Source organism: Cupressus sempervirens, chromosome 6 (genome assembly GCF_028749045.1).
Source record: "Cupressus sempervirens isolate cs-2001-9-10 chromosome 6, ASM2874904v1, whole genome shotgun sequence".
Lineage (NCBI taxonomy): Eukaryota > Viridiplantae > Streptophyta > Pinopsida > Cupressales > Cupressaceae > Cupressus > Cupressus sempervirens.
This window is the reverse complement of record NC_143123.1, coordinates 444,167,276-444,195,080: the sequence shown is the minus strand read 5'-3', so window position 1 is coordinate 444,195,080 and position 27,805 is coordinate 444,167,276. Positions and strand designations below refer to the sequence as shown.

At 36.5% G+C, this 27,805-nt stretch overlaps 1 protein-coding gene across 1 annotated transcript in view; it reads right to left on the bottom strand.

Moving 5' to 3' along the window:
• Window positions 1-26,956, bottom strand: part of LOC149552984 (uncharacterized) — a 74,899-nt gene extending 47,943 nt beyond the window's left edge. Inside the window, exon 1 of the mRNA XM_089788508.1 lies at window positions 26,414-26,956. Within this exon, the coding sequence (XP_089644634.1) occupies window positions 26,414-26,775 (362 nt within the window). The 5' untranslated portion in view covers window positions 26,776-26,956. The remainder of the gene's footprint in view (window positions 1-26,413) is intronic.
• Between the last annotated feature and the right edge of the window lie 849 nt (window positions 26,957-27,805).

The following is a 27,805-nucleotide window of genomic DNA, read 5'->3' as shown; positions in this document are numbered from 1 at the left end:
ATACCCATCATCACCATCACCATCTCCACCAAGATCATTTGGAACCCATATAAAACCATCGTCACCACCATCCCACCAAAAGTCCAAGTTGTCTTCAAACAAATAGCGTAATGTCGCCTATGTGATTACCAGCAAATCACATCGATATACTGAGTTAGTATCCACAGGTGTAAGGAACATTGGAGTTTTGCTTATGTTCGCATGAGTATTAACTTTTCAAGAGACGAATTGGAGATTTGATATTCATATCAAGTGTTCAATTGCTATATGTTATGTAGTGGTACAAAACTGACATCAACAGACCTCTTCCTCAAAACATCAAAAACTAGTTTCAAACGTGGTCTATCATCAAGAAAAAGGTTATTTGGTGGCATATGGACTATCTTCCCATCTAGCATAATCTAGGAAATTTGTAAAGATAGAAATGTCTAAGATTTTTGGTGGAGAAGGTTGAAGCATTGGTTGTTGAGTTGGCTAATGTAGCAATGAAAATTGTGAAACTGAGCAAAAAACTTTTCACTAGTTGGGATTATGAAGTGACCAGGACATTCTTTAGCCTAAAAGCTACCCCCATGAATGGGTTGGGAAGGTTGATCGTACTACAAACCCCTGGGAAGGAGTAGTTTGAAAAAATCTGGGTGGGTAAATATCAATTTTGATGGCCCCTGCAAAGGTAATGTTGGCTTAACTAGAGCAAGCAAGTGTATTAAGGGACCACAATGGAGTGGTTCTTGATTGGAGATTAGTATGTTTAGGAATAACAGCAAATAACAAAATAGAATTTAGGGCAGCTTTCATTGTACTGAAGTATGGACTAGAATTTAAAAAAATCTCGGGTGAATTTGAAGGGTGTCTCTCAAAGGAGGGGCAACTATTTCATGGTTTGTGTGGCCAAGGTGATCATCAAATCGATATCCTTCAAATTTGGTGAGCTTTGAATGAACAGTTACACCCACAAAGTTTTTCTCAATTTCCATTACCATGAGGGTGTAGGATCCATAACACCACTACACAGATGATATGTATTGTTTAATATTTTTGTCAAGAATGAAGTTAGCTTTACAATGGAAATTTCCTCTTCAAATATACATATACCAGGAGTAGTTAGAAGACCAGAATCAAACTTGTATGGATTCAAGTATATAATCAAGAAAGGATTAAGCATTGAGAAAGACAAGCATGAAGAAAATATGTTGCTCCCTTATCAGAACACACGATACATTACATCCAAAATTCAATTGTCTATCATGCTAGGATATCATCAAGCAAGCCTAGAGTGGATTGAGATGGTCCAAGCAATTAAATATATGTAATGAAGAATTGTCAAAAGGAATGCATTACAACATCATCTTGTAGTGAAGGAAATGCATTACAAAAAGGTAGCATGGTTGAGCATTGCAATCAAGTGGAGGATGATTTCTCAAGTGTTGCACGAAAGGAATTATGGTTTGATGCAGAAGTCAAAATGGAAGTCCTTCAATCGAGTGAAGTTGTGGCGAGTGAAGATTGATGCTTGGAAACGTTAGAGAACGAAGAACCACAAGAAGCTGTCATGAGGGAAGGCCATCAAGGATTTGAATAGAAAGATTCAGCACAAGAAGGAAGTGATGCAAAGAATTGTCAAGATTCATCGAACAAGGAAAATCCTTGGCAAATGTTCAACTATAGCACAAAAAGAGGATCCTGTAATGACCCCATCTTTTAGCCTTCACGTTCTCCAAAGTCTAAGTGGAGCATAAGAGGAAATTAAATTAATTTCTTATAAAGTCATTAAATAAATTAAAATTAAATATTTTAAGGTAACTTTATATTTAATTAATTATTGTATTACAAGGGAGAAGCTTCTAGAGTGTATTAATTATTAGAAAGGCGGAAGCCTCTAGTAATTTAATTTTCTAGAAGCACAATTAATTATTGTATTGCAAGGGAGGAATTTCTAAAGAGTGCATTAATTATTGGAAGGGGGAAGCTTCTAGCACTTGCAATTAATTAATGTTTTAGTTCCTTCTAGAAGGGTGAAGGAAAAGGATAAATAGGGGTGAGAGTCTCATTGTTGAGCATGGGATTTTTGTGAATGACATTTGATAAGAGCTTGTATGTGTGAATCACATATCTTTCTTGGCAATAGAGGATGTTCATCCTCTCATGTAACATTATAGACGTCATTCCCTTGGGGTTTGGCCTTTGGAATACATTGCTTTGTACTTGATTTCATCATTTTGAGAATTAATATAATTTCAACATCAATTTAATCTTCAGTTTGCATAAAAAATCTATTTCAGCAATTGGTTCAGTTTTTGGGCATTCCAAGGTGCCCATTACAAATCCAAATGGAGAATTTCAAGCCATCCTAAGAGAAGCAATTTCAAGCCTTGGAGATGAACAAGTTGACATATAAGACGATGAGGAAGATGTCGCAATGGAAGTAAAGAATGTAAAACAATTTGGTTTGGCGCTACAATTGGATATTGTATTTGAAGAAAAACTCAAGGAAGTATTTTAAAATCAACATAACAAAGAGTCCTTGGTTCGAAAATATATTCTTATAGAGATGCACAAAGATGCATTGTTATGCAACATGAATATAGACAAAAGAGAGAGATGTTCGGTGTACCTAAGTTCAATATTGATCATGCATTATTCACTCATAGATATAATGCTACTACAAGTGGGATGATACACCATCAACTTCGACCTCCTAACAATCAACAAGAATTTCCATTCAAGGACAAAGCACACCAGGTTGTTTCTTTCTCTAGTCTAAATTTTTCAAGGTTATCAAATTTGATTATGGAAATCTAGGAAAGACAACTTGTGTATGAATAGATCACTGGCCTAATGAATTGCCTCAATTGTTGATTATGCATGAGATATTTCATGAAAATGAAAGAGGGGGTAAAAAAATTCTCCAAGTATAAGGACAAGTTTGCAAGATTTTGACCCATGACTAATACCTTGAAAATAGTTAGAGTAGGTTTGCCTTGAGTCATTTGGTTCAAGTTTTAGTTGTTTGTTTAATTTGCTTTGGATTTGCCTAGAGTCATTTGAATCTAGTCATTAGTTTGGTTTCCTCGACTTAGTTGTTATCGCTTGGTTTTAGTTGTTTTGTGGGATCCCTATTTTTGAGAAAGGAGTCGTGTTGTCTCAACTATAGTTGGCATAATCAGCGATTTTCAACTAATCGGCAAGCTTTTGCCAAAAAAAATCTCGACTCATCTGAAGGAAAAAAAATCACCGAGTTTTTATGTTTTCAAGTACAACGAACAAACCAGCGATATAGGCAAAAGAAGTTCATTTTTTCTTTACCAGTTTGTGTTTCAGCATTTGGAGGTTTGAGGCGTGGAGAGAAAAAGAGTTCCAAGGCATCCTTAGGCAATAGAAAGCTATTAAAGGTGGATTTGAATGGATTTCAAGAGGATTTCAACTGGTTTTAGAAGAAAAATCTCTTTCCCAGATAGGTTTGTTGAGATTGCTTTTATACTTTTAAAAAATGTTATTGTTTTTTTGTTGCATGTAAATGAATCCAAATCATTTTAAAGCATTTCAACTTATGTTTGAACCTTGAAAGCATTTCAACTCTAAGTTTGACCAAAAAAAAAATTAAATCTATTGCTTTTTTTCTGAAGAATATGTAGCTTTTTTCTAAAAACAAACCCTAGCAATTTTTGTAGTTAATGTTTATCTTTGAATGATGTCTAAAAACAATCAAATTAATTTAATAGTTTTTCTTTCTAAGTTCTAACTTTGTTTAATTATTTTTCTATAAATTTTAATTTGTACTGTAAATTTATGTATAGGGCAGCGTTTAAGCATTAAATAAGCATGGCAAGTTTAGAGGAAGAGTGGCCACAAACACCATGCCCATCCGGATATACAAGCACTCGGCCTAGGAATGCAAGAGATAAGGCATGGCGGTATGCCTATGAAGCTCCAAATGATGTTGGGAAGGTTCTATGCATTCCATGTGAAAAAATTATTTCTAGAGGCATAAACCGCTTCAAATACCACCTTGCAGGCATAAAGAAACATTATTCAACTCCTTGGTGCAAGGTAACTAAAGAAGAAAAAAGATTCATTAATGCCCTACTTGCAATTGCCGAAAAGAAAAAATTGAATAGGGAAAGGGGAAAATTAGCTACAAGGACAGCAATAGCTAAATCTCAAGGAGCTTCTATTGATATTGACGAAGAAGCAGCACTTGAGAATATTGTGGGATCTCTTCGTGGCCCGTAGATCCGCAAACAAAGTGCCTCTTTTGTTGATTCCACTCCCTCTTCTACAGCACCTAATTCTTGACCACTATCAGCATCAGGGATACGTAGCTGCTTTGTGCCCAAGAACACTGTTGGAGCACAACCATCATTAGAGGCCACTAAATGGAACAAGGAGGCGCATGAGCAAATTGATATTGCATGTGCTATTTTTTGTTATTTCAACAATCTCTCAATGTATGTGGCTGATAGTCCCTATTGGCTGAATTTGGAGACCACATTGACAGTTTCAGGCAAAGTGTACAAGGCCCCTTCTCACAAGGATTTGAGTGGAAAGTTAGTAACTGTAAATAATTGAAATCCACTTGAGTTAAATTTAATATTTTAAATTTAGTAGTTATTTCCTAATTACTCAGTTATCAATACTTGTTGGTTTAGCCTGGAAACAAAAGCAAATGCGGATGTAGGCATCGACACGAACGGAAGCTGAGTAGGTGCCGCCCGGATGCCACCCACAAGGATCCAGATGCTTTTGAAAGCATTCGAAAGGCTTATGAGTGGCATCTAGGCAGCACCCTCAAGGCATTCGAGGGCTTCCAAATGCCTCCACGGGCTGATGCCCCAAAAAAAAAAAAAAAAAACGTCATTTCACTTAAAAGAACTTTAAAACATGTGCATGTTTGCACTTTTAAAACATCTGTCTATTTGCCAAACCCGAAAACGGCCTAATAGAAGCGTCGACACGAACGGAAGCTGAGTGGATGCCACCCACAGGCATCCATGCATTTGGAAGCATTCGCAAGCCTATGAGTGGCATCTGGGTGGCACCCTCAAGGCATCGGGGGGCTTCCAAACGCCTCTATGGGCTGACGCCCAAAAAAACAAAAAAAAAAATGTCATTTCACTTAAAAGAACTTTAAAACATGTGCATGTTTGCACCTTTAAAACATTTGTTTATTTGCCAAACCCTAAAGCGGCCCTAATAGAGGCCTTTCAACCAAAGTAACGAGACTCGGACCTAGCTCTGACTCAGCAAGGGCAATTTGACTCGTGACCTGGCTCGGACTCAGTCATGACTAGGCAGTGACTCAGCAAGCCAAGGTATATTAATAGAAATACCTTATAGAAATAAAAAATATTTGATGACTTAGCAGGTCAAGGTCACGGGTCATTTTGACGCGGCATGGGTAACCCAACTTGCCAACCTGGGTGACTCGCGGCGAGTCTCGTTACTATGCTTTCAACCATTCAATCATCATTTTGTTTGCAGTTGGGTTTGCTCTTCTCATTTCGCTTCCATTTTGGCATTTTGAAGACAACTTGATTAATTTTGAAGAGGATCGAGTGTAAGGCGAGAATTGGCTTCCACAAAGGAGTTTTAAACTTAGAGGTAAGCATTTGATCCCATTCTTGAGTGAATTAATGATTTTTTTAGAGATTTTTATGAATATTTTCAAGTTTGTGAAAAAAAAAAAGATCATGTTTTTTTCAAAAAAATTGAGACAAATAAAGAAACAAGTCTAGGTATTTGTTTTAATGGTTTTTTACTTGTATGTTTGATATTCATAGTTTTTATATTGATTTAAATTTATTTAATTTCATGTTTTTTAAATTTTATTTTTGGAAAAACTACATAAAGCAAGAAGTTTAGCAATCTATTTAAGTAGTTTTCTATCATTTTTTTGCACTTATATGCTTGATGTTGATAGTTTTACTTTTTTTTAATTTAAATTTATTTAATTTCTTATAGATGGTCGCCACTAGTAGATATACGGATTCCAAATGATAAACATTGAATGATGAACTATATTTTTATTTTGAAGTTGATAATAAGCTATATTTTGATTATGTAGTTGTAATGATTTGCTAAAATCATGAACATAGATACATATGATATTCATATCATTGAACCAATTTACATTTTATAATCTTATTGAGTATTTGAATATGCATTGGTGAAGTTACAAGCTATCAAATGTTTTAATTTTGAATATTTTGTTCATTTCTTTGCATATACATAGTATAATTGTGTGTGTGTGTGTATATATATATATATACACACACACATATATATACACATCTATAAGCATTTGCATCCCCCAAAAAAAATCCCACAACCCGCATCCACTTTTGGATCCACTTCCGAATCGGCATCTTAGCCTTATTTATTACTAGCACTTGATATCATTTTAATTTTTTAGGTTGCTTGACAATGCAATTGATAGGGCAAGAGCAGTGGTGGAAGAGCAAAAGAAAGCGTGGAAGAAATATGGCTGCACCATTTTATTTGATAGGTGGACAGATGGAAGAAGTAGAACCATTATCAATTCCTTGGTTGCTTGCAAAGATGATGTGGTGTTTTGGAAATCTGTTGATGCCTCTAATAAAGTGAAAAATGCACACACATTGGCTTTAATGTTGGAGAATGTTGTCACGGAGGTGGGAATATAGAATGTCGTGCTCATCACAGATTATGCAATAACATATGTGGCAGCAGGTAATTTTAATTTTTTATGTTCAATATGAATCATGAATATAATTCTTATTACGAAGTAATTGGAAAATGTTTGCTTGTTATTAACAAAGAGCAAAAAGTCATTATATACAAAAGAATAAAACGATGTTTCCTTAGGAAACGATCGTAAAGAATAGAAACATTCTATTCTAACAAAGAAAGCTAAAAAAACGAAAGCTAACTTTAAGCTAACTAGATATTTACAATAGATTACCATTAACTAATAATAGAAAATTATCTATTGTTGTAATACCCTCCCTGAATGGTTAATCTATCTAGAACACCAAGTTGTCCTCTGAATTTGACAAACTTATCAGGATCAAGAGGCTTGGTGAAAATGTCTCCAGTCTGATCTGTGGTAGGAAATCTATAGTCCCATCTTCAACTAGTTATCGCATGTAATGACAGTGAACATCCACATGCTTGGTTCGCTCATGGAAGACTGGATTTCGTGCTAACTTGATAATGCCTTCATTATCAAAAAAGTAGTCGGTCCTGCTAGTGACATCTCATATCCCCAAGCATTCCATGAAGCCAAACAGCTTCACATCTTGCCTTAACAATCCCTCTGTATTTGGCCTCTGTAGAGGAGAGAGAAACTGCCTGCTCCTTCTTACTGGTCCATGTGACTGCACTGGATCCCAAACTGAACACATATCCAAAAGTTGACTTTTTATCATCAACAGACCCTGCCCAATCTGAATCTGTGAACCCACTGAGTTTAGGATTAGAACTTCAAGAGTACAGAAGTCCATAATCTAAAGTGCCCTTCACATAATGAAGTACACGCTTTGCTGTCATTCAATGATCAGCCTTAGGAGTTATCATAAAGCGTGAAATATAGTTGACCGCAAAGCTGATATCAGACCTAGTAGCAAAGAGGTAGATGAGGTTGCCTACTAGTTGTATGTATGTAGTATCATCAACAGAAGGAGAATCAAACTTTGATGATAACTTGAGACCTTTCTCCATAGGTGTAGATGCAGGCTTGCAATCTTGCATACAGAATTTGTCTAACAGGGCCCTGACATATTTGGATTGAGAGATGAATATACTAAAAGATTGTTGCCAAACTTCAACACCAGGCAATAATGCATGAGCCCAAGGTCAGTCATATCAAAAGACCAGCATAAATTCTGTTTGATTCCCTAAATCAAAGATGTCGAACTGCCAGTGATGATTAAATCATCCACATAAATAACCAGAAGGATGATGTCACTGTCAATAGTTGTTTTGTACAGATTTGAGTCTAAAGAACTCCTCTTGAAGCCTTGATCACTAAGGTACTTATCAATTTTTATGTACCATGCCCGAGGGGCCTGCTTCAAACCATAGAGAGCTTATACTAATCTGAGACCCTGGTGGTCTTTACCAACAACCTTGAAACCAGGAGATTGCATCCTATAAAACTCTTGATGGAGATCATCATTCAAAAAAGCACTCTTGAGGTTCGTCTGATGGACCTTCCAACCAAAGTGTGCTACCATGGCTAGGACTACTCTGATGGTGCTCATCTTTGCAGTAGGAGCAAAGGTCTCCTCATAATCAATGCCCTGACGCTGAGAAAAGCCCTTTGCCACTAAATGACCTTTGCACTTATCCAAAGTACCATCCAATTTGATCTTGTAGATTCATTTGCAGCCAATGGGTTTCTTCCATGGTAGAAGATCGGAAAGGACCCAGGTGTTGTTCTTCAACAGACTCTGTTGTTTGGATGTCATGCCCTATTCCCACTCTGGAATTTCTTTAGCCTCAGAATATGTTTGAGGTTCAAACACACTGTAAATGTTGACCATGAGAGCAAAGTTAATTTACTCTGTAGTTTTGCTCTTTTTCCGAGCAGTTCTCCCATCTATGGGCTCATCATCACGAAGATTAACTAGTGTCTTAGCCCACCACTTAGACAGGACAGGAGAATGACCAACATTAAAATCAGTAGATGTGTGATGATTAGGTTACTCATCAGAAGAATTTGGATCAAACTCAGGTGAAGCATCTACAACTAGAGGTGATCTTGCAGGAGAAGCCCAAGGTGTCTGTACAAGGATCACTGGTATAACTGGAGTTGCAGAAGCTACTAGAGCCCTCCCATCATGCGGACCTAATGGAAGCCAAACTCCCAAATCATGAGCCTTCATAGGCTGGCTTATTGGATCAAGAATAGGAGAAACATGCATGAATGGTCCTCATTGTTCATCAAAGACTACATCACGATTGTAGATGAGACAAGGTGTCTCAACATCGATCAGGTGGTAGGCTTTATGAAGACTATTGTATCCAGCAAGCATGAGTTTCTAACTCTTGACATCCAACTTGGTGCGTGACGCAACAAGGATCCAAACAAAAGAAAGGGAGCCAAAAACCTTCAGGTGACTGATTCTGGGCTTGTGACCTAACCAGGCCTCTTTCGGAATTTTACCTTTGACCGCCACTGTGGGTGACCGATTCAACAAATAAACTACAGTGTTAACTGCTTTTGCCCAAAACTTCTTCGGAACATGTCTATGTTCAAGCATGGATCGAGCCATCTAGGGTGATTGTCATGTTCCAACATTCAACTACATTGTTCTGTTGTGGCGTGTGGGGTCTGGATAATTGACGTTTGATGTCATGTATATCCAAGAAGTTGGAGAAAACATTAGAACAAAATTCCCCACCAATGTCTGATCTAAGAGTAATAATAGATTTCCCAGACTCTTTTTCAACTAAAGGTTTGAACTTGTGAAATACAAGAAATGCATTTGATTTCTTTTTAAGGAAAATACACCAACATTTTTCTACTGAAATCATCAACAAACAACATAAAATACCTACACCCAAGAACATAAGGAGTGGCCATAGGGCCGCAAATATCGACAGGAACAAGCTGAAGTACCTGAGAAACTCACCATGAATCGCCACTGGTGAAAGGTGTGTGATGTTGCTTCCCAGCCTGGTATGCATCACAAACTCCAAGCTATTGAGTCTAAATCTCTGGCAATCCGAGAACAAGCTCATCCCGAGCAAGCTCTGAGAGATAATGCACATTTAAGTGCCCATATCGCTGATGCCAAAGTGTGCTGAATAGAGACCGTCAAGCAGCCATAGCTAAGTCTCGACAATCACCAGAATCAATAAGTTTGAAAAGACCATGACCCTCAAGACCCATTGCAATTGTAGACTAAGTTGCCCGATCAATGATGGTGCACTAATGTGAACTGAAGGTGACATCCATGTGTGGAGAATGTCGCAGCAACTGACTGACTGAGAGTAGATTTAGTTTCATCCCTGGAAAGTAGTACAAATATGAGATTCCTCCCAGCAAACTAAATACAAATGTTGCCTTTGCCAACAATCGTGTATTCTTCTCCGCCACCAAAAATAACAAACTCTAAATAAGGCTGGTAATCAATAAACCAGTCTTTGCAGTGAGTGAAATGACAACTTCAATGTACCAAGTAGACAACTTCACATTCTCTGCAAGTTTTTTAGCCATGAAGGCGTAAAAGGCAGACTATGTCTGTTCAGTGTGCTCTGCATTGTTCGCTTTGGGCTGTGAACCTGACTGCTTAGATTGTGCAGTTAAGTGTTTCCGACATTCAACCTTCATGTGTCCAAACTTGTAGCAGTAGTTGCACTGAATGTTCTTCTTTCGAGAACCATCTAATGGTGGAGTTGAAGACTTCTGCTAAGATGGTTGTTGAAGCTTGCCTTTATCCTTCTAAAAGGATCTCGCAACAAAGGCTTGCTCTGTGGAGGTGGAACTAGAGCTACTACCAAACTGTTGTTTCCACTAATCTTGTTGAAGCAGCAGTGTGCAGAGATCAGTGAACTTCAAATCAACACCAGAAGATGTAATCTTAAGAGTCTCGATAAAATGCTCATAGGATTTTGGTAAACTCCGAAGAGTGATAACCACAATATCCTCTTCCTCCATCTTGCGACCGATGGCAAATAACTGATCATGGATTTCCTGAATCCAATTCAGGTGTGCCTGGAGCGAGATGCACTCATCCATGAGTCATGACAATAGAAAACAGAGTGTTTTCTCAGAAAGAAAGCTCTGCTTTTGTCAGAAGTCTTATGAAGACCTTTGAGATGTGTCCAGCTCTGAGCAGTTGTCTTGCTAAATGGAATCTGAGAAAGTTGATCATCAACCACAGATAATTTGAGAAGCATCACTACCTCCCGATTATTCAGATCCCATGTATCCTAATTAGAATCAAGAGCAGTTGGAAGTTTCGTAACACCCAGAACAAGTTGATTGGTGTTCCGATATTCAAAAATGGGGATGATCCGCTGCTTCCAAGTGCATTAATTTTGACCATTGAATTTTGAGTTGTGCTTGAACAAAATGTTTGTCACCGATGCTCCAGAAGAGAGCTCGAAAAAACAAAAATTTTAAGAGTGACCTAGAAGAGAGCTCGAAAATCCTAGAAGGAAAATGTTGAAATTTTTTGGATCTGTTGGCTCGAAAATCAAGGCACAAAAAATGAGGCACCCAGAAAAAAACGAACAACCCAGTTGAGCTCTTGAAAAACCCACCAAGAATATGTGATCAAGAAAAAAATTCGAGCCCAAAAATTAGGGTTTCGAAGAAAACCCTAGTTGGCAACTATTAATGGTCAAAATTGCAGAAAAAAGGGGTTTTGCAGGCAAAAAGATGGCCGATTTTATTCAGAACTGAGTCGTTTTGGCTAAGACAATAGAGAGGATGAGGAAACAGCACCAAAAACGCTCAAGAAATCGTTGATTTGCAGATTGCGATTTTCAAAAGAAAAAAAAGTCCAAAAAATACGCTTTTTTTCCAGACGAATTCCCAGATCTTTGTCTTTGAAACCCTAGTCGTGACTAGGTATTAGGAAGCAAGTAAATCCAGGTAAGGATTAATTTCAAAAAATAAAAAACCAAAAATTTCTATAAGAAATTATTTTTGGAAAAAAATCCAACTATGCTTTGATACCATATTATGAAGTAATTGAAAAATATTTGCTTGTTTTTAACAGAGACCGAAAGGTCATTATATAAAAAAGAATAAAGGAAATGATCGTAAAGAATAGAAACATTCTATTCTAACACAGAAAGCTAAAAAAGCGAAAGCTAACTTAAAGCTAACTAGATATTTACAATAGATTACCATTAACTAATAATAGACGATTATCTATTATCGTAGTAATTTTATGGTATCATTCAATTTAGCTTTGATGTGAATATGGAAAGTTTGCAACTAATTATTGAGTTTTTACTAATATGTTAGGTAGAATCCTCCAAGAGAGGCACCCCACACTTTTTTGGTCACCTTGTGAGCACTTGATTACCCGAATCCAGTTGTGGAAGATGCAAGGCAAGTCACCAAGTTTATCTATAATCACCCATGGGTTCTAAGTTTGATGAGAAAGATCACTAAAGACAGAGATTAGTGAGACCCGCTATCACAAGTTTTGCAATGGTGTTCTTGACGTTGCAAAGTATTATCAACACAATATTGCCTCTAAAACAAATGTTTTTGTGTCCTGATTGGATTGATTCACCTTACACAAAGAAACATGACGTAGAGGTTGTGACACGGATAGTCTTTGATGGAAGTTTTTTGAAAAGACTACTGAAATTGTGAAGGTAACTTCAAATTCAAAACATTAATTTTTTAGTTGATTCAAGTTTCATTATTACTTTGTAGTTACTACATTAGTAACTAATTTGTATTTTTCAAATTTCAATTGTAGATGTCTATGCCCCTGGTTAGAGTCCTGCGCATATGTGATGGGAAACAATCCCCAATGGGATGTCTTTATAAGGCCGTGGATAACGCCAAAGAGGCTGTTAAAAATTACTACAATGGGGACAGACTCAAATTTGATCCCATTTGGAAAATAATTTGTTAATGTTAGTATAGTTTCCGTCGGATAAAACTCGCTAAAGGTATGTGTATGAGATATATACTTAATTTAATATATATTAGATATATGAGATATATTATATATTATATTATATACATATATATATATATAGTTAAATAATTGATTATTTTATTAAATAATAATGAAGAGACATGTCTCATCCTTAATATAAGAGAGAGATTGTTGCTATTTGGAAAATATATACCTTACAGGCAATGCTATTACATTTGCAACGATCCTTAGAAAGTTAACATGGTATCACAGCCAAAATGTGAATGTAATAAAGCGATCAAAATCATGGTAGTTGATGAGAACAAATTACAACCTATTTAATGGCATATTTTAATCTGTTTCATTTAGTTTCATACTCATTTCCATATTCCATTTCAACCCATTTTACTATTTTACGTTGCATATGATTTAATATATATAAGCAGTATTTAATGAGGTTTTGGGATTAAAATATGGAAAATGCATTATTGATTTGTTTTACTAATTGTTATAATTACAGCATGTTGATTTATGAGTGTAGATGTTCCTGTCACCTATTTTACAAGCTCTTCATTTTGCAGTTGGCGAAAGAACCAATGATCATTTCTATTTACCACATTATCTTGGTGCTACAGCTACATTTATTAATGCATCATCAAAATCATCTACATAGCTGCATTTATCAGCTTAGTTACCATTAAAAGATGATCTTACCATCTTATGTTTATGGTTAAGAAATTTGCACAGTATTCCTACTCTGAGATTTAAGGGAGTTATTTTATCTTTCAAATTATTAAACTCCTCTTATACCTAATTCAAGGAGGAGAATTGGATTAGATGTTGCTGTAAAGTGGAGAAGGTAAAACCGGTTTTGTGTCTAAATCTGCTATTTCATACATCCAGCCGAAACCATCAAGTATTTCAGTTTCATACTTACGGTTTCAATTTGCATAGTTTGTTGGCCTCCAACCAAATATAGACCACGTTTTTTTGTATGCACTTTGTACGTGATATCTATATAAGAAGTGTGATATAGAGATGTAAAGACAATTCTGTACTATTCCTTTGAGAAATAAAAGACTGTCTATTGTGCTGATGAACCCCATGCTCAATGTGTCCTATCTCACCACCTGACGGACTGAGGAGGGGACCCACTTCTCGGGACGTCTGGTGTGTTGTCTGGTTTTTATTTCAATGTGGTACGTTTGTATTTCATTAATATCAAGTTTCATTTGAATTAGTAATTGATTTGATTATTGTTTCTGTATTAGTTGGTAATCTGATTTGTATTAATATGATATGCTTGTTGTTCCTGTAGCAGTTTGTAATCTGATTTTGCATTGGTATAATATGATTACTGTTTTCTTATAATTTGAATTACTAATGTTTTATCATAGTTTTGATTCAGTGAATAAAATTAATTATATTGTTATTGCTGGTAGAAAGACGTTTTAGTTTCTAAAGTTTTTATTGTCCAAATCATTTTAGCAGGTTTCAGTCAAGTTCCTGTCGCAGTTTGATTTCAGTTTTTCATAGATTCATTTGTCGCAGTTTTATTTCAGTTTTCCATAGGTTCACTTTCATGTGTTTTAGCTGCATCCATAATCGCTCAAATTTCAACTATCATCCCTTAATAGCATATTGCTCAAACACCTTTCGCAAGCTTACGCTCTCGGATTGACACATATAGACCAGCCGAACTTCATCTTAAATTGTTAATTCTTTCATAATATTTGCCCTTGATAGCATATTGCTTGGACACCTTTTGCAAACTTACGCTCTTAGATTGACACATATAGACCAGCCGAACTTCATCTTAAATTGTTAATTCTTTCATAATGTTTGCCCCAGTGTTGGCCTATCAGTAGTAAGATTTCATGTCCTATAATAAAAGATATGGAGTCAGCTTACAAAGTCAAACAATCAGAAAATTCACCAAGGAAGAGTAATTGTTTAGAACTCTAAACCAAGTCGCATCCTTGATTGCTTCTATTTTTTGATTCAGTTCGGTCGGTCAACATGTATGAATCTTTGTGGATTTGGCTTAATGGTGAAGCCTAGAAAACCCCTGATACATTAGAAAAAGTTGTTTTCAGCACTAGATATATTTATGGGCAAAATACCTGAAGTAGCAGCACTTGTGTTACATCTCCTGATTGTGTTTGGAGTATGTGGTAGTCGAGCATTCCAAGCAAGGAGAATAAGTTAGATCTGAGTGCCCGACATGCATAATGGGTGGAAACAAATAGATTATCAAACTGATATCGAGAGAGCAAATGGCTTGGGTCTATCACAGGGAATCATTTTTTCAGCATCTTCTCAGCATTCCCATATTAAGACATTTGCGAATGATAACCACGACGAAGTTGTTGGCCAGTGACACGATATTCTCCAATATTAACATCCAATGTAAAAGGCTTAGGTTGTAGGTTTGTAACCAAATACTGTCAAGAATTTGCGTTATGAGCATTTGATGAGAAGTATTATATTTGGGTCCAATACTGTATCATCTATTGATGCTAACATACATCAGATAATACCAATTGAAAACATGGTTCAGTCTCTAGATTGTTTGGTGAGGATACATTAGCACGGAGCGGATTTCATGGGGCAGGCGTTTACATATGGAATAAAATGACATTTATAAGCAAGACTGCACGATAACATTTGTCACAGTAGCATTCATTTTTCACTGAGAATGTGGCTATGCACATTGGATGATTCTCAACTTCAAGGAAATGGAGGGTTGGGAGATTGATGGTTATCACCTTCCCAGTAGGTGTCATATTACTGTGAATGTATAGGCGGACAAGTAAAGTGAACAAAAATGAGGTAGGACACACACTCAATTCATCACGTCCCCGGCAAATTACTATAACGAAAAACTTTGCATTAAATCAAGATGGCTCCTGAGATAAGGAAGGCACATAAGTATCATAGGGTACGTGGAGTACGTCCCGCCATGTGCTTATATTGTGATGTCAGCACAGGTAATAATAAAGTGTAAGCACATACACATAACCAAGGTATTTAATTAGAACATGGAAACATATATACTAGTATAAAGAGATAATGATAAGTTATATGGAAAGTGATAAAAATAATGAGATGAGTATTTTTATTATATATTTAATATTGTTGTTATTACTTTAGTGGTCAACCTCTTATTTGGAATTCTATATGTACTATAAGAGCTATTTGCCTTGATCTTTCTCTCCAAGGATGCTCTTGCAGGAAGAGGAAGATTGATATTAAGAGGGAGTCTTGACACTTTATCAAAGGCAACACTGAATAGGGAGTTCAAAAGATTTGATATTTGATGGGGATCTGAAAATCCATGTGTGTGACTACATGATCTTAATGGGCCTCCCCTTTTGTACATCATGAGGAAGTGACGACTTCCAAATGATTACCACTTGTATTTGCAGAAGTTATTGAAAGGTGACGATCTTACAATAACTTGATTTTCTAGTATGATGGATATCTTACAATTTCTATGTAGGTCATGATAGATTATACTTTGCATGGTGAATTAAGTACCTCAAACAGACCATGGATGCTTATATGGTATGGTACGCATTATGAGAATGCGTGTGCACATACCTTATAAACATTTCTTGAGTACATGGTGAATATTATGCAAATTGATGTTCAAGAGGCCATTACATAGAGTACTTAGTGAATATCATGCAACTTGATGTTCAGAAGGCCATTACTCACAATACTTGGTGAATATCTTTCAACTCGACATTCATAAGGCCATTACTCACAATACTTGGTAAATATCTTTCAACTCGACATTCAGAAGGCTAGTACTCAAAGAGTACTTAGTGAATGTCATGTGAGTTGACATTCATGAGGCCATTGCTCTTAATACCATTACTCAAAGTATTTGGTGAATATCATGTGTTGATATTCTGGAGACCAATACTCATGATATCAAAAGTGATATCAAACTAGTGGAGATCTTTTGATCAAAGATATCCTTAAAATTTGCCATTCCTAATATACCAATGGTGTAATATCTATATAATGTTTATCCTCCCTAACTAAGAGGGAGTGTTAATGTTAGTATAGTTTCAATCAGATAAAACTCACTATATATATATATATATATATATATATATATATATATATATATATATGTGGAATATATTATATATATAGATATATTTATGTAGTTAAATAATTAATTATTATATTAAATAATAACGAAGAGACACGTCCCATGAAGGAACATGTCTCTCCATGTCTCATCCTCAATATAAGAGAGAGATTCTTGCCATTTGGAAAATATATACCTTACAAGCAATACTATTACATTTGCAACGAGTCTCAAAAGTTAACATAATTGATAGGAGGTGGAACAATATGCTCCACCAACCCATTCATGCAGCAGGCTACTTCCTCGACCCTTGTTTCAAATACTAAGATTTTCCTTGAGATTTTACTAAGACTTCATTTTACTTTATTTAAGGTTGTGTACTAAGACTTGATTTCATTTTTTGATTGTTTTAGGGCTAATGATTCCTGTTCAGATTCTAATGGAGAGGTCATGGAGGATCTCTCTAGATGCATTAAGAGGATGATATCCGATGAAGCAGAGAGAGGCCTTGTGTGACCGAACAAGTCTATGGAATCAAGTGGTAATTTGTTCTCTTCTATGCCAGAAAAGAGAGCAAGAGGCACTCAATCCCTAGGTAAACTATAAAAGTTTAAAACATTTACAATTTGATAAGTTATGTTTTCTCATTATCCTTTTTCAATTCTCTATAACTTATTATATTTTGTTTTGCAGATGCCTGGCAAGCAACTTGGGGTGGCAATACCCACAATTTAAAGAATTTTGCTCTCAGAGCCTTGTGCCAGCCTTGTAGTTCATCTCACGCAGTTGGAGCTTATTCAAGTCCATCCACACAAAGAAAAGAAACAGGTTGACTCAAAAACGGCTCAATGACCTTGTTTAAGTGCAATATAATTTTAAGTTGTGTATAAAAAGGGGACAAAATTTAGTACCTAGTCTACTTGATTTGGATGATTCACACATAAATAATTGCTATAAGTCATTGAGATTTCTTAGGAGAAGTCATGGCTAGTGAAAAATATTAAATCTACTTCAAAGCCACTGTAATTCTCAAAGCCATTATAAGTTTCATTTCTTATAAGCCAAAGAGAAAACATGAAAAAATAAATATATATAAATATATATATATATATATATATATCAAAAAAGAGAAGAAAAATGAAATGAAACGAAATATCAATCAAAGTATTTGGCTTTGGGAAGTTCTAAATATCTCTATCGCAGGGTCTTGATGCTTAGGTAGCAATAGAGCAATGTGGGAATTACAGTGATAACCTCATCGGGGGCTATGGATGCTTGATTGGTAGGGAGGTAAAATCCAATACGCTTTTGAAGTACGACAACTCACATAGGTCGTTCTTGCGAGGTGTAATGAAGACATTTGCACAAACTTAGGTGATAGAAGACGAAGTGTTTTGATCCAAATTTATGATTCTTCTTTTCCTTGATTATATTTTCAAGTTGATTGATAGGTTGGAGACAATTATTCAAAGGTTCTAAGTGTGCAATAAGTTATCATCTTTGAAATGTGCAAGAACATTTTTTTACGAATTGGCACTAATGTTGTGCTGTAAACACACACGCCCCATTACAAATGAGCACCCCCTCTCTTTTCACTTGCTAGCTTAGTGTAATGCAAGTGGTTTAGTATTGGTCTAGCTTGGCAATACTTTTGGTCACTTAGTCTCCTAAACAATTGAGAAGTCTTGCCAAGTCCAAGAGGAATTGTTACCAGTTCTCAAAGTGAAGTGTGAAGTTGAAAGGTTTGGATTGCGAAGTGTAAAAGTTGTCAAAATGGTGTTTAAGTTGTGTAAAAGTTGGGGATCAAGGTCTAAAGTGTGAAATAAGAATGCTAAAGTGGAAATCAAGAGTTGAACAACTAAGTAAAGATAAAGATAAATCCTAAGTCCTTAGTCAAGAACGACAAAATTGTGAAGAACAAAATAAGGAATCTCAAGTCAAGATTTTAGAGCTACAAGGTTAACTTCCACCAAGACATCTAAAATTAGCCCTTGCAACATGCATTTCCACCTAAAATGTTGATTTACAACCTCAAGCCTTGGACCTTCCACCTAGAATGAGGATTGTCCACCTCAAGGCAACAACATTTCCAGGTCCATCATGAAATTCTGCCCAAGAGACATAGAGGAAAATCACATGATTATAGTGATTTGGGAATAGAAATGAGAGAATCTTTTCAATTTAAGATATAATCTTTTGGGTTTATAAGTTGAGTTCTAAGGAGTTAAAGGGAAAATTTATGTCCAAATCTTCATGTTTTGAACAAGGAAGTGAAATAATTTAAAAATCCAAGTGGAATTTAATTATAAAGCTAGATTTTTTTTGCTCATTTATAGATCCTGGCTGGAATTTCGACATCCTTTCAGAAGCATTTCCAGCTCCTTGTCTAAATTCTGACCTTGACATTTTTCATTTCCACCTAAAAGTGTAATTTCTGCCCTTGAGATAAGATTGAAATTCAAGGTTTTAAACATGCAAGGGTGAAGAAAATAGGGTTTAAGTGATTAAAATCCCAGGCAAATGATTATTTGAATCTAAAACCAGAAGCAAGGCAATACAGGCAAATCAAATCCCTATCAGTTGCAAATTAAGGTTGACCCGAAATGCAATTTTCAGCAGATGCAAGAGTGATATTTTAGATTGAATGCACAGCCAATGCAGATCCAATGTGGAAGTGTAAAATCAGAACAATTTCAAGGCGAATATTATTGTTGAACTTTCAATCAGAAAGGCAAAATTTAAGAGGGTGGTGAATTAGCGGGTCAATCAAGTCAGATACAACAAAGCAAAATCAGATTTAGGAAGATGCTTTCCAGATTAATGGTAAGTCTTTCAAAAGGATTTTAAAAATAAATTGGCAAGATTATCAGGGAAGAAATCTGATTCTAAACCTAAACTAAACATTCTAAACCCAAAATAACATTCCCTTTAGTGACTAGTCAAGGAGTCCAAATTCAAATTCAAAAGATCCTCCTTCAATTCTGAATCTAGCCACAAGCCCTCACTTTGAGAAAATGTTTATCAAGAAAATACTTTACACTTCAATTATTCTTCAAGATTTTGATCCAAAGTGTTTCTCTTTCTTTTGTAGGATTGATTGCATGGAATGGTGGAGAAGCATACATTTCAGCATCAGAAAGGTAGTCAAGGTCAAGGAATTCACTAAGAGATTAAAGAAGATGAACAAAAAAAGAATATTACAACATGAAGGATACAATTATTACAATCACAAGCAGTTTCAAGACCAAGGAAGGATTACTCTACAAGTGAGGAAAGTTATTTTAACCTTGGATTTCCTTTGTAAATCCAAGATCAATAAGAAGGAAACCTAGTCATCAACAAGAAGATCAAGATATCAAGATGAGCAACTTCAAGAACAATTCAAGGAGAAGATTTCCAAAACAGAAAGGATGAAGGACATTTGTGGAAGGCATTTAATGTGTTATTGCAAGCAATTTTCTTATTGGTTAATCCTTAAAAGGATATGTATTCCAAAGTAATGTAATCATCTTATTGGATGACATTTAATGTTTGTTAGTAGCTGCAACAAACCTTAATTAGGGTTTCAATTGAATTCCCTTGGCCTTTCATTCCAAATTAATATGGACCCTTCATTGTAGTTGAGAAGTGTATAAAAGGCTATGTGACTATGTTTGAATTCAATATGTGACTTTCATTGATGATATGATGAGCTTTAATGTGTTATTTTCACATGTTGCATGGTTTCTATTTCTCCAAGTTGAAGTTGAAGTTCATTGATTGCAATGGAGAAATGTGAAGATGCATGATGAATTCCAAGCTTGTGTCATTTGTTGTTTGTGATTGCAAACCACAATGTATGATTAATCTAAACTCGCTTTAAAGCATTAAGTTTGATTGTGGATGTACATTTGGATTACGCCAGTATTGGGTATTTGGATGAAAGATTACAATATGAATACCGTTTTTTACCTTTAGAGATTGCATTTATCTTTGTATAGTTGTTTCATTTGGTGAAGCTTAGTTAAGGAATTCACTCATCTATTTACCATCCGTTGGTATCATTGTCCTTAGGTGTTAGCTTAGAAGTCTTAATTTCAAGTTCAAGCCAGTTTGGTTCAAGTTCAAGCCAGTTTGGTTCAAGTTCCCCCTACTTTAAAGGGAAAATACGATTAGGTCCAACAACATTTACGTAAGTTGCCTCATGATTACCAATACAATCACATCATATTCACTGAGTTATATGCAACATAAAGCCACTAGTACACATTGTAAACCTTGGAGTTGTCTTAGTTGATCCCATAATGCCAAATTGTTTAGCATCTACAATTTCCTTGTTCAAGAGGATAAGTAGTATTTTATTCTACATGTTGGAGTGGTCACAAAACTCACATCAACACTTTTCAATTCTTATTTCAGATCCCTCCTTATACTTCTAAATCTGCTCTAGATCTCCTCCACTCCCCTTTCCCATTCCATTTGATCCTCCTTCTCCTTTATATCTTTTGTGAGGAAGGGTCACACCTCTTCAACATCTCTACCCTTTTCAATAGTCACACCCTTCCACAATCACTGCATTTTGAAAGAGTTACAACCCTTCATCTTTTAAAAGAGTCGCTTCCTTATTTTCTCTTTACTTCCCTCTTCCCTTAATCTTTATGCTCTGTCTTCTTCTTCTCTTCTCTCCCTTTTATACCTCATGTTTGAGGGAGACAAAACTTTTCCCAAATTGCTTTTTGACCATTCTAGGAAATGGAAGGAGCAAAACCTCAAAATAGAACAAGGGGCGGGAATTCTATAGCCCATTGCTCCTAGTACTGAATGTATCTTATGTCAATTGAATTTGGCCTTGGTAGTATTCTACTGAAAAAACAACTCCCAATTAAACCTAGCAACCATGTGACTTAAGATGAATTTGTTGATTTTTTTTGCTATGTGCTATTGTACATTACATTAAGGATTAAATCTGGCAAAAGTTTGAATCCCCAACAAGTATTTTGGTTTAGGTATGGGCATTGAATAAAATCTAGAGCCTGGCATAACAATACGTCAAAATCGAAATGAAGCTCTGCAGTATTAAAATAACCTTCATGTTTCTTTTTAATGCTCACTATTATATCTTATTATATCACTATAAATATTAGAATGTTTCTAATATTTAGGTGTAGTCTAGAATAGAATGTTTATATTCTATTCGACTCCCCTCTTTGTATATATAGATCAGTTTGATCTCTGATTAATTCATTCAAGTATTCCACCATTTACATTTGTAACATGGTATCAGAGCTAGGGTTTAAACCCTCTGTGCAAATCGATTGAAAAATTGTGTCTTCAGCTACTGGCGTTCTTGGAAACCCATAGCTTAGTCTGTAAGTCACAAATCTGAAGGTCGTTTTTTCAAATCTGGAGGTCATTTTTTCAAATCTGTTCACATCCAGATCTCAAAAAGTGGGATTTTTTGGTTTTTTTTTTTCAAAAACGGGTCTGTCTATCCCTGTTGGATATTTTGCTCGCGTTTCAGCTGCTGGGTTTTGTTGTTTTTTTCACCTGCAAACATCTTTTTTCTGCCTTTTTGACCTTTTTGGCCGCCGACTGTTATTCTGCTCAAAACCCTAGTTTTTGACTTCGGAAAAATTTTCTGAGCACATATTCTTGGTGGGTTTTTTGAAATCTCAAATGGGTCTTCATCAAATTTTTGTGGGTGCCTTGTTTTTTGTGCCTCGATTTTCGAGCCAGCGGATCCGGATTTCGACAACATTTTATTTCTGGGTTTTTCGAGCTCTTTTCTGGTTACTTCTCCAATTTTTCTGGGTCTTTCATTTTCTCACCTCGAAGTTTGTGCCATTTGAAATATTCACATATTATAAGCATCTGTATCAGCAGCATCAAAAGTTGGACTCAATTAAACAGCACGCCAATGCTGCCCAACACTCAGAGCAGAAAGAATCTATCTACCATGCCTTTATGGCCAGCATACCTGCAAATCATGTGAAATCTTCTGCTTGGTACATCGATTCTGGTGCCTCCCGACATTTCACTCATAGGCGTGATTGGTTTGTTGAATTCACTCCCTATTCTGACTCAGTAATCTTTGAAGGCGGTGAAGAATACAATATTGTCGGCAAGGGCAATGTTCAGATTCAGTTTGGAGGAAGAAAACTCATGTTTCTCAATGTATGTTATGTTCCTCGCATGAAACATAATCTTCTGTCTGTTAGTCAGATTATGAAGCACTCTCCTCAGTTGGATGTAGTTTTCAGTGGAAATAAGTGTTCGATTATTGATCGTGTTTCCCGCACTACCCTTGCTTTCGGTCTTGAGGATCATGGTATTTATAGGCTTGTAGATTCAGGCGATTCCCTTGAGCATGCCTTCATCGCCAAATCATCTGCTCTCAGCAGTCTCTGGCATCAACGATACGGTCATCTGAACATTCAATATCTAGCACAACTTGCTCGAGATAATTTAGTCGATGGCCTACCTAATATTCAGACCCAGAACCATCGCGTTTGCGGAGCTTGCCAAGCAGGGAAGCAACATAGGACACCATTTAAGAATGGTGAATCATGGCGGGCATACAGAGTACTCCAGCTAGTCCATGCTGATGTATGTGGTCCTATGAATACTCCTATTACTGGGAACAGGTATTTTGTACTCTTTGTGGATGATTTCAGTCACAAAATGTGGGTATATTTTCTTAAGCAAAAATCAGATGCCTTTCTTGTATTTCAGCAGTTTAAAGCTCTAGTAAAAAAAGAGTCTGGTTCCTCCATCCGTACTCTTAGGACCGATAATGGGGGGGAATTCTGTTCTTCTGCTTTCTCTGCCTTCTGTACTACTCATGGCATTAGACGTCAGTTCACCACACCTCACACCCCTCAGCAAAATGGTGTTGTAGAGCGTCGAAACCGTACCATCACAAAAATGGCTAGGACTATGCTAGAACATAGAAATGTTCCCAGAAAATATTGGGCAGAAGCAGTATCCACAGCTGTCTACCTTCTTAACCGGTCACCCACCCTTGCAGTTAACCATAAGACTCCTGAGGAAGCCTAGTCTGGTCGCAAACCTAGGATCAACCATTTGAAAGTTTTTGGCTCTCTGGCATATGTATGGATTCCTGATGCCAAACACACTAAGTTGGATTCCAAAAGCCAGAAACTTATGTTTACAGGATACAGTCACACACATAAGGCCTACAGACTGATTGATATAAATACTGATCGTTTAATCTTCAGTCGTGATGTTGTGTTTGATGAGGAATTTGGACCATTTCCACTCTCTGACTCCCCACCACATTCTGAGATTCAGTCTTCAGCAATCTCTGACTTGGGTTCTTCTATTTTATATGAGTCATCTGATGCTACTGATACACCACCTCAGTCACTTCCAGATAATACAACTCCTGCTCCTGCTTCTCATTCAGCTATTCCGTCAGCATCTGATATTGGCTCCTCGACTCTTCAGCCAAAATGGTGGGCTCAAACGATTAGTGATCTTCGTCCTGATGAACTCATTGAGGGTAGAACCTCCAGAAATAAGAGCCTTCAGCACAACACAGTTAATATAGCTCTTATGGCCAACATCCACAGTATCCTTGAGCCCCAGATATATGCAGAGGCCAAAGGAATTGCAGAATGGGAACAAGCAATGGATTCTGAGCTTCAGAGTCTTCAAAAGAACCACACTTGGGTTCTTTCAGATCTCCCTCCTGGGAAGAAACCCATTAGCTGTAAATGGGTCTATAAGGTCAAGTACCATGCAAATGGTACCTTGGACAAATACAAAGCTAGACTTGTTGCTCGAGGATTCACCCAGCACAAAGGCATTGATTATGAGGAGACATTTGCACCAACAGCCAAGATGAGCACTATTCGCATTCTTCTTGCAATTGCAGCTCAGTATGGTTGGAAAGTTCATCAGATGGATGTGAAGAGCGCCTTTCTCAATGGTGAATTACAGGAAGAAGTCTACATGATGCAGCCCCTAGGTTTTAAGGTTGCCGGTTCAAAACACAAAGTATGTAGACTCCAGAAGGCCCTCTATGGTCTTAAACAGGCCCCTAGGGCTTGGTACATAAAGATTGATCATTACTTGGTTGCTCAAGGATTTCAGCGTAGTCCGTCAGACAGTAATCTATATATTAAACACTCTGGTAATGATATTCTTTTTCTTGTTGTCTATGTGGATGATTTGATCATTACTGGAAATTCAGAACATTTGATTTCAGAAATCAAACAGGATCTATGCAGAACTTTTGATATGACAGATCTCGGATTGCTTCATTATTGTTAAGGTATTGAGGTTTGGCAGACTGACAATAGTATTTTTTTGTCTCAGTCCAAGTATGCCAGAAGTTTGCTTGATAGGTTTCGAATGCAGGATTGCAAATCTGCCTCCACTCCAATGGAGACTGGTCTGAAATTGTCCGCACAATTTGTTTCTCCTCCTGTAGATGAAACACTCTTCAGGCAGCTAGTAGGTAGTCTCAGCTACCTTACTACTACTAGACCTGATCTCAGTTTTGCAGTCAGCTACATCTCACGGTTCATGACAAACCCCAAGACTGATCATTGGATTGCAGCGAAACGTGTGTTACGCTATGTACATGGTACTTTAGATTATGGTCTTCTTTACACAAGGAGTACTACTCCTCAGCTCAGTGGATTCACTGATTCCGATTGGGCCGGCTCAGTTGATGATAGGAAATCTACTTCTGGCTATGTGTTTAGTATCGGATCTGCAGCAGTTACTTGGACCAGTAAGAAGCAACAAGCACATGCACTCTCCTCTACAGAAGCAGAATATAGAGGAGCTGTCAAGGCAGCTTGTGAAGCAATTTGGCTCCGGCAGATGCTTGCAGATATGCATATTCCTCAAGCAGGTTCGACTTCTTTGTTTTCAGACAATCAGGGCGTACTCAAACTTGCCAAGAACCCAGTGTTTCATGAACGAACCAAGCACATAGAGCTTCATTGCCATTACATCCGACAATTAGTAGAAGATGGATCTATTCAGTTACGCTATGTTCCTACCTCAGAGCAATCAGCAGATATTTTCACTAAACCCCTTGGTCCTGACAAGTTTGTTAAATTCAGGGGATCTATTGGTCTAGTAAATAGATTGAGCATTAAGGGGGGGTATTAAAATAACCTTCATGTTTCTTTTTAATGCTCACTATTATATCTTATTATATCTCTGTAAATATTAGAATGTTTCTAATATTTAGGTGTAGTCTAGAATAGAATGTTTCTATTCTATTCAACTCCCCTCTTTGTATATATAGATCAGTTTGATCTCTGATTAATTCATTCAAGTATTCCGCCATTTACATTTGTAACATGCAGTTGCATTATATATTACAAATAGTCAAAAAGGCAATCAATGTTAAGCCATGTTAGCACAATTGAGCAGAGAGGATTCTAAAACATCAACCTAACAATCTGGGTTTGCACCCCAAAGTCTGGTTCCAGATTGGCAACGCTGTGCGTTCAAAAATGTGCTTGATGAACCTTCCCGTTCTCTCAGTCATTATCCAAGTGAAGTAAGCTCAAATACCCAACAGTATATTTTTTCCCATTTTCACATTCTACCTAGATGATAGAACATAAATTAAAAACGGCAAGAGTTGAGTTCGCTTCTCACGATTCCCCAATAATGTTGATTGAAAGCACCAATAAAAACACAGAAACGTCGATTCTAACCCCAAAATAGAAAGTAGATGCACTGTGATTACCTTTCCTCGGGACTAGAATCCGTGGATTTTGAATCCGGCATAGCAGAGTCTTCATCCTTGGTCTTCGCATCGTTGAAATTAGACCACAGCTTTTTCAAGACAGGGTAAGCCGAGAGTGCAGTAATAGCAAACCAAAGACGGCGAGCACCGAAGCCAGGAGGAGCAGTCCAGGCGAATCGAACCTTAGACCTCATTCCAAGACAAATCAGGCCAGCCCACTTGGGTTTCCACGACCAACCGACAATAAGACCTATCATGACGGCTAGCCATAAGGGCACCAGACATAATATCACATCCAAAAATGTCTCCAAAACTGCAGGCTTCCTGAAAAAATTGTGTACGCTGAACCCCATTTGATCCATCCCCAAGACCCAATTCTCTAATTCTGCTGCGCCTGTACGGTTCGGATGCCAAGCTCTGTCTCGGGCTATTCAACCTCTTTAAATTCCTTCGAATTTTAACACCTTATGTCCCGTGGGATGCTGAGATTTGGTCGCAGGGCACAAGATTCGGATCGAAAAAAAGAAGTTCGCTATATCCCCTCTGTCCACTGGTAACAGACAAACTCGTAAATACCTTCTCCTGATGACATGGCTTCCACTGAGGACCGGTAGGTCACATGCTGCTAAGTACGCAGAACCGACGGCCCTTAAGGACAGGTGCTTAAGCGCGATTGGTAAATCCTTCAGAAACTAAAGTTTGCCCGTTGATGGACTAATCAAGTGCGGGCTACGATGGTAGCATACACCTTGACGTCTTCTGAGTTCTCATCATTAGGGCGACGCTTAGATCTTTTTGGGGGAATATATAAATTGATTGAGATTACCATCAAATAGATTTAAACCGTTCAATTTGTAAGGAACATATGATTTTATTCCAAAAACCTTGTCATTTTATTATATATATACATATATATAAAAGAAATCTACGAGTTTTCTTGACTAAAAATAGAATCTTTTATTCGATTCTTCCATAATAAAATAACAAAAATATCTTATTTCATTCAAATTTTATATTTTTTTAGGAAGTTTTTATTTATTCAATTTTAATAAATTTAAATAATTTGACTTTAAAATAGAATCTTTTATTCGATTCTTTCATAATAAAATAATTAAAGTATCTAATTTCATATAATTTTTTAAACTATCATTCTTTATCAAATTTCATATATTTTTAGGAGCTTTTTATTTATTCAATTTTAATAAATTAAAAAATTATTTAATGAAATTGTTAGTTTAGTAACAAAAAGTGTTTGTCCTCACAAGAAGATGATTTTTTCATTAAGTCAAATTGTAATATTGCTATTAGGATATAATTGTATAATCTTTGAGTCAAACCATGTTTCATGAGACGTAGTACACAATAACCCTTTTCTCATGAGAATGAATAGAA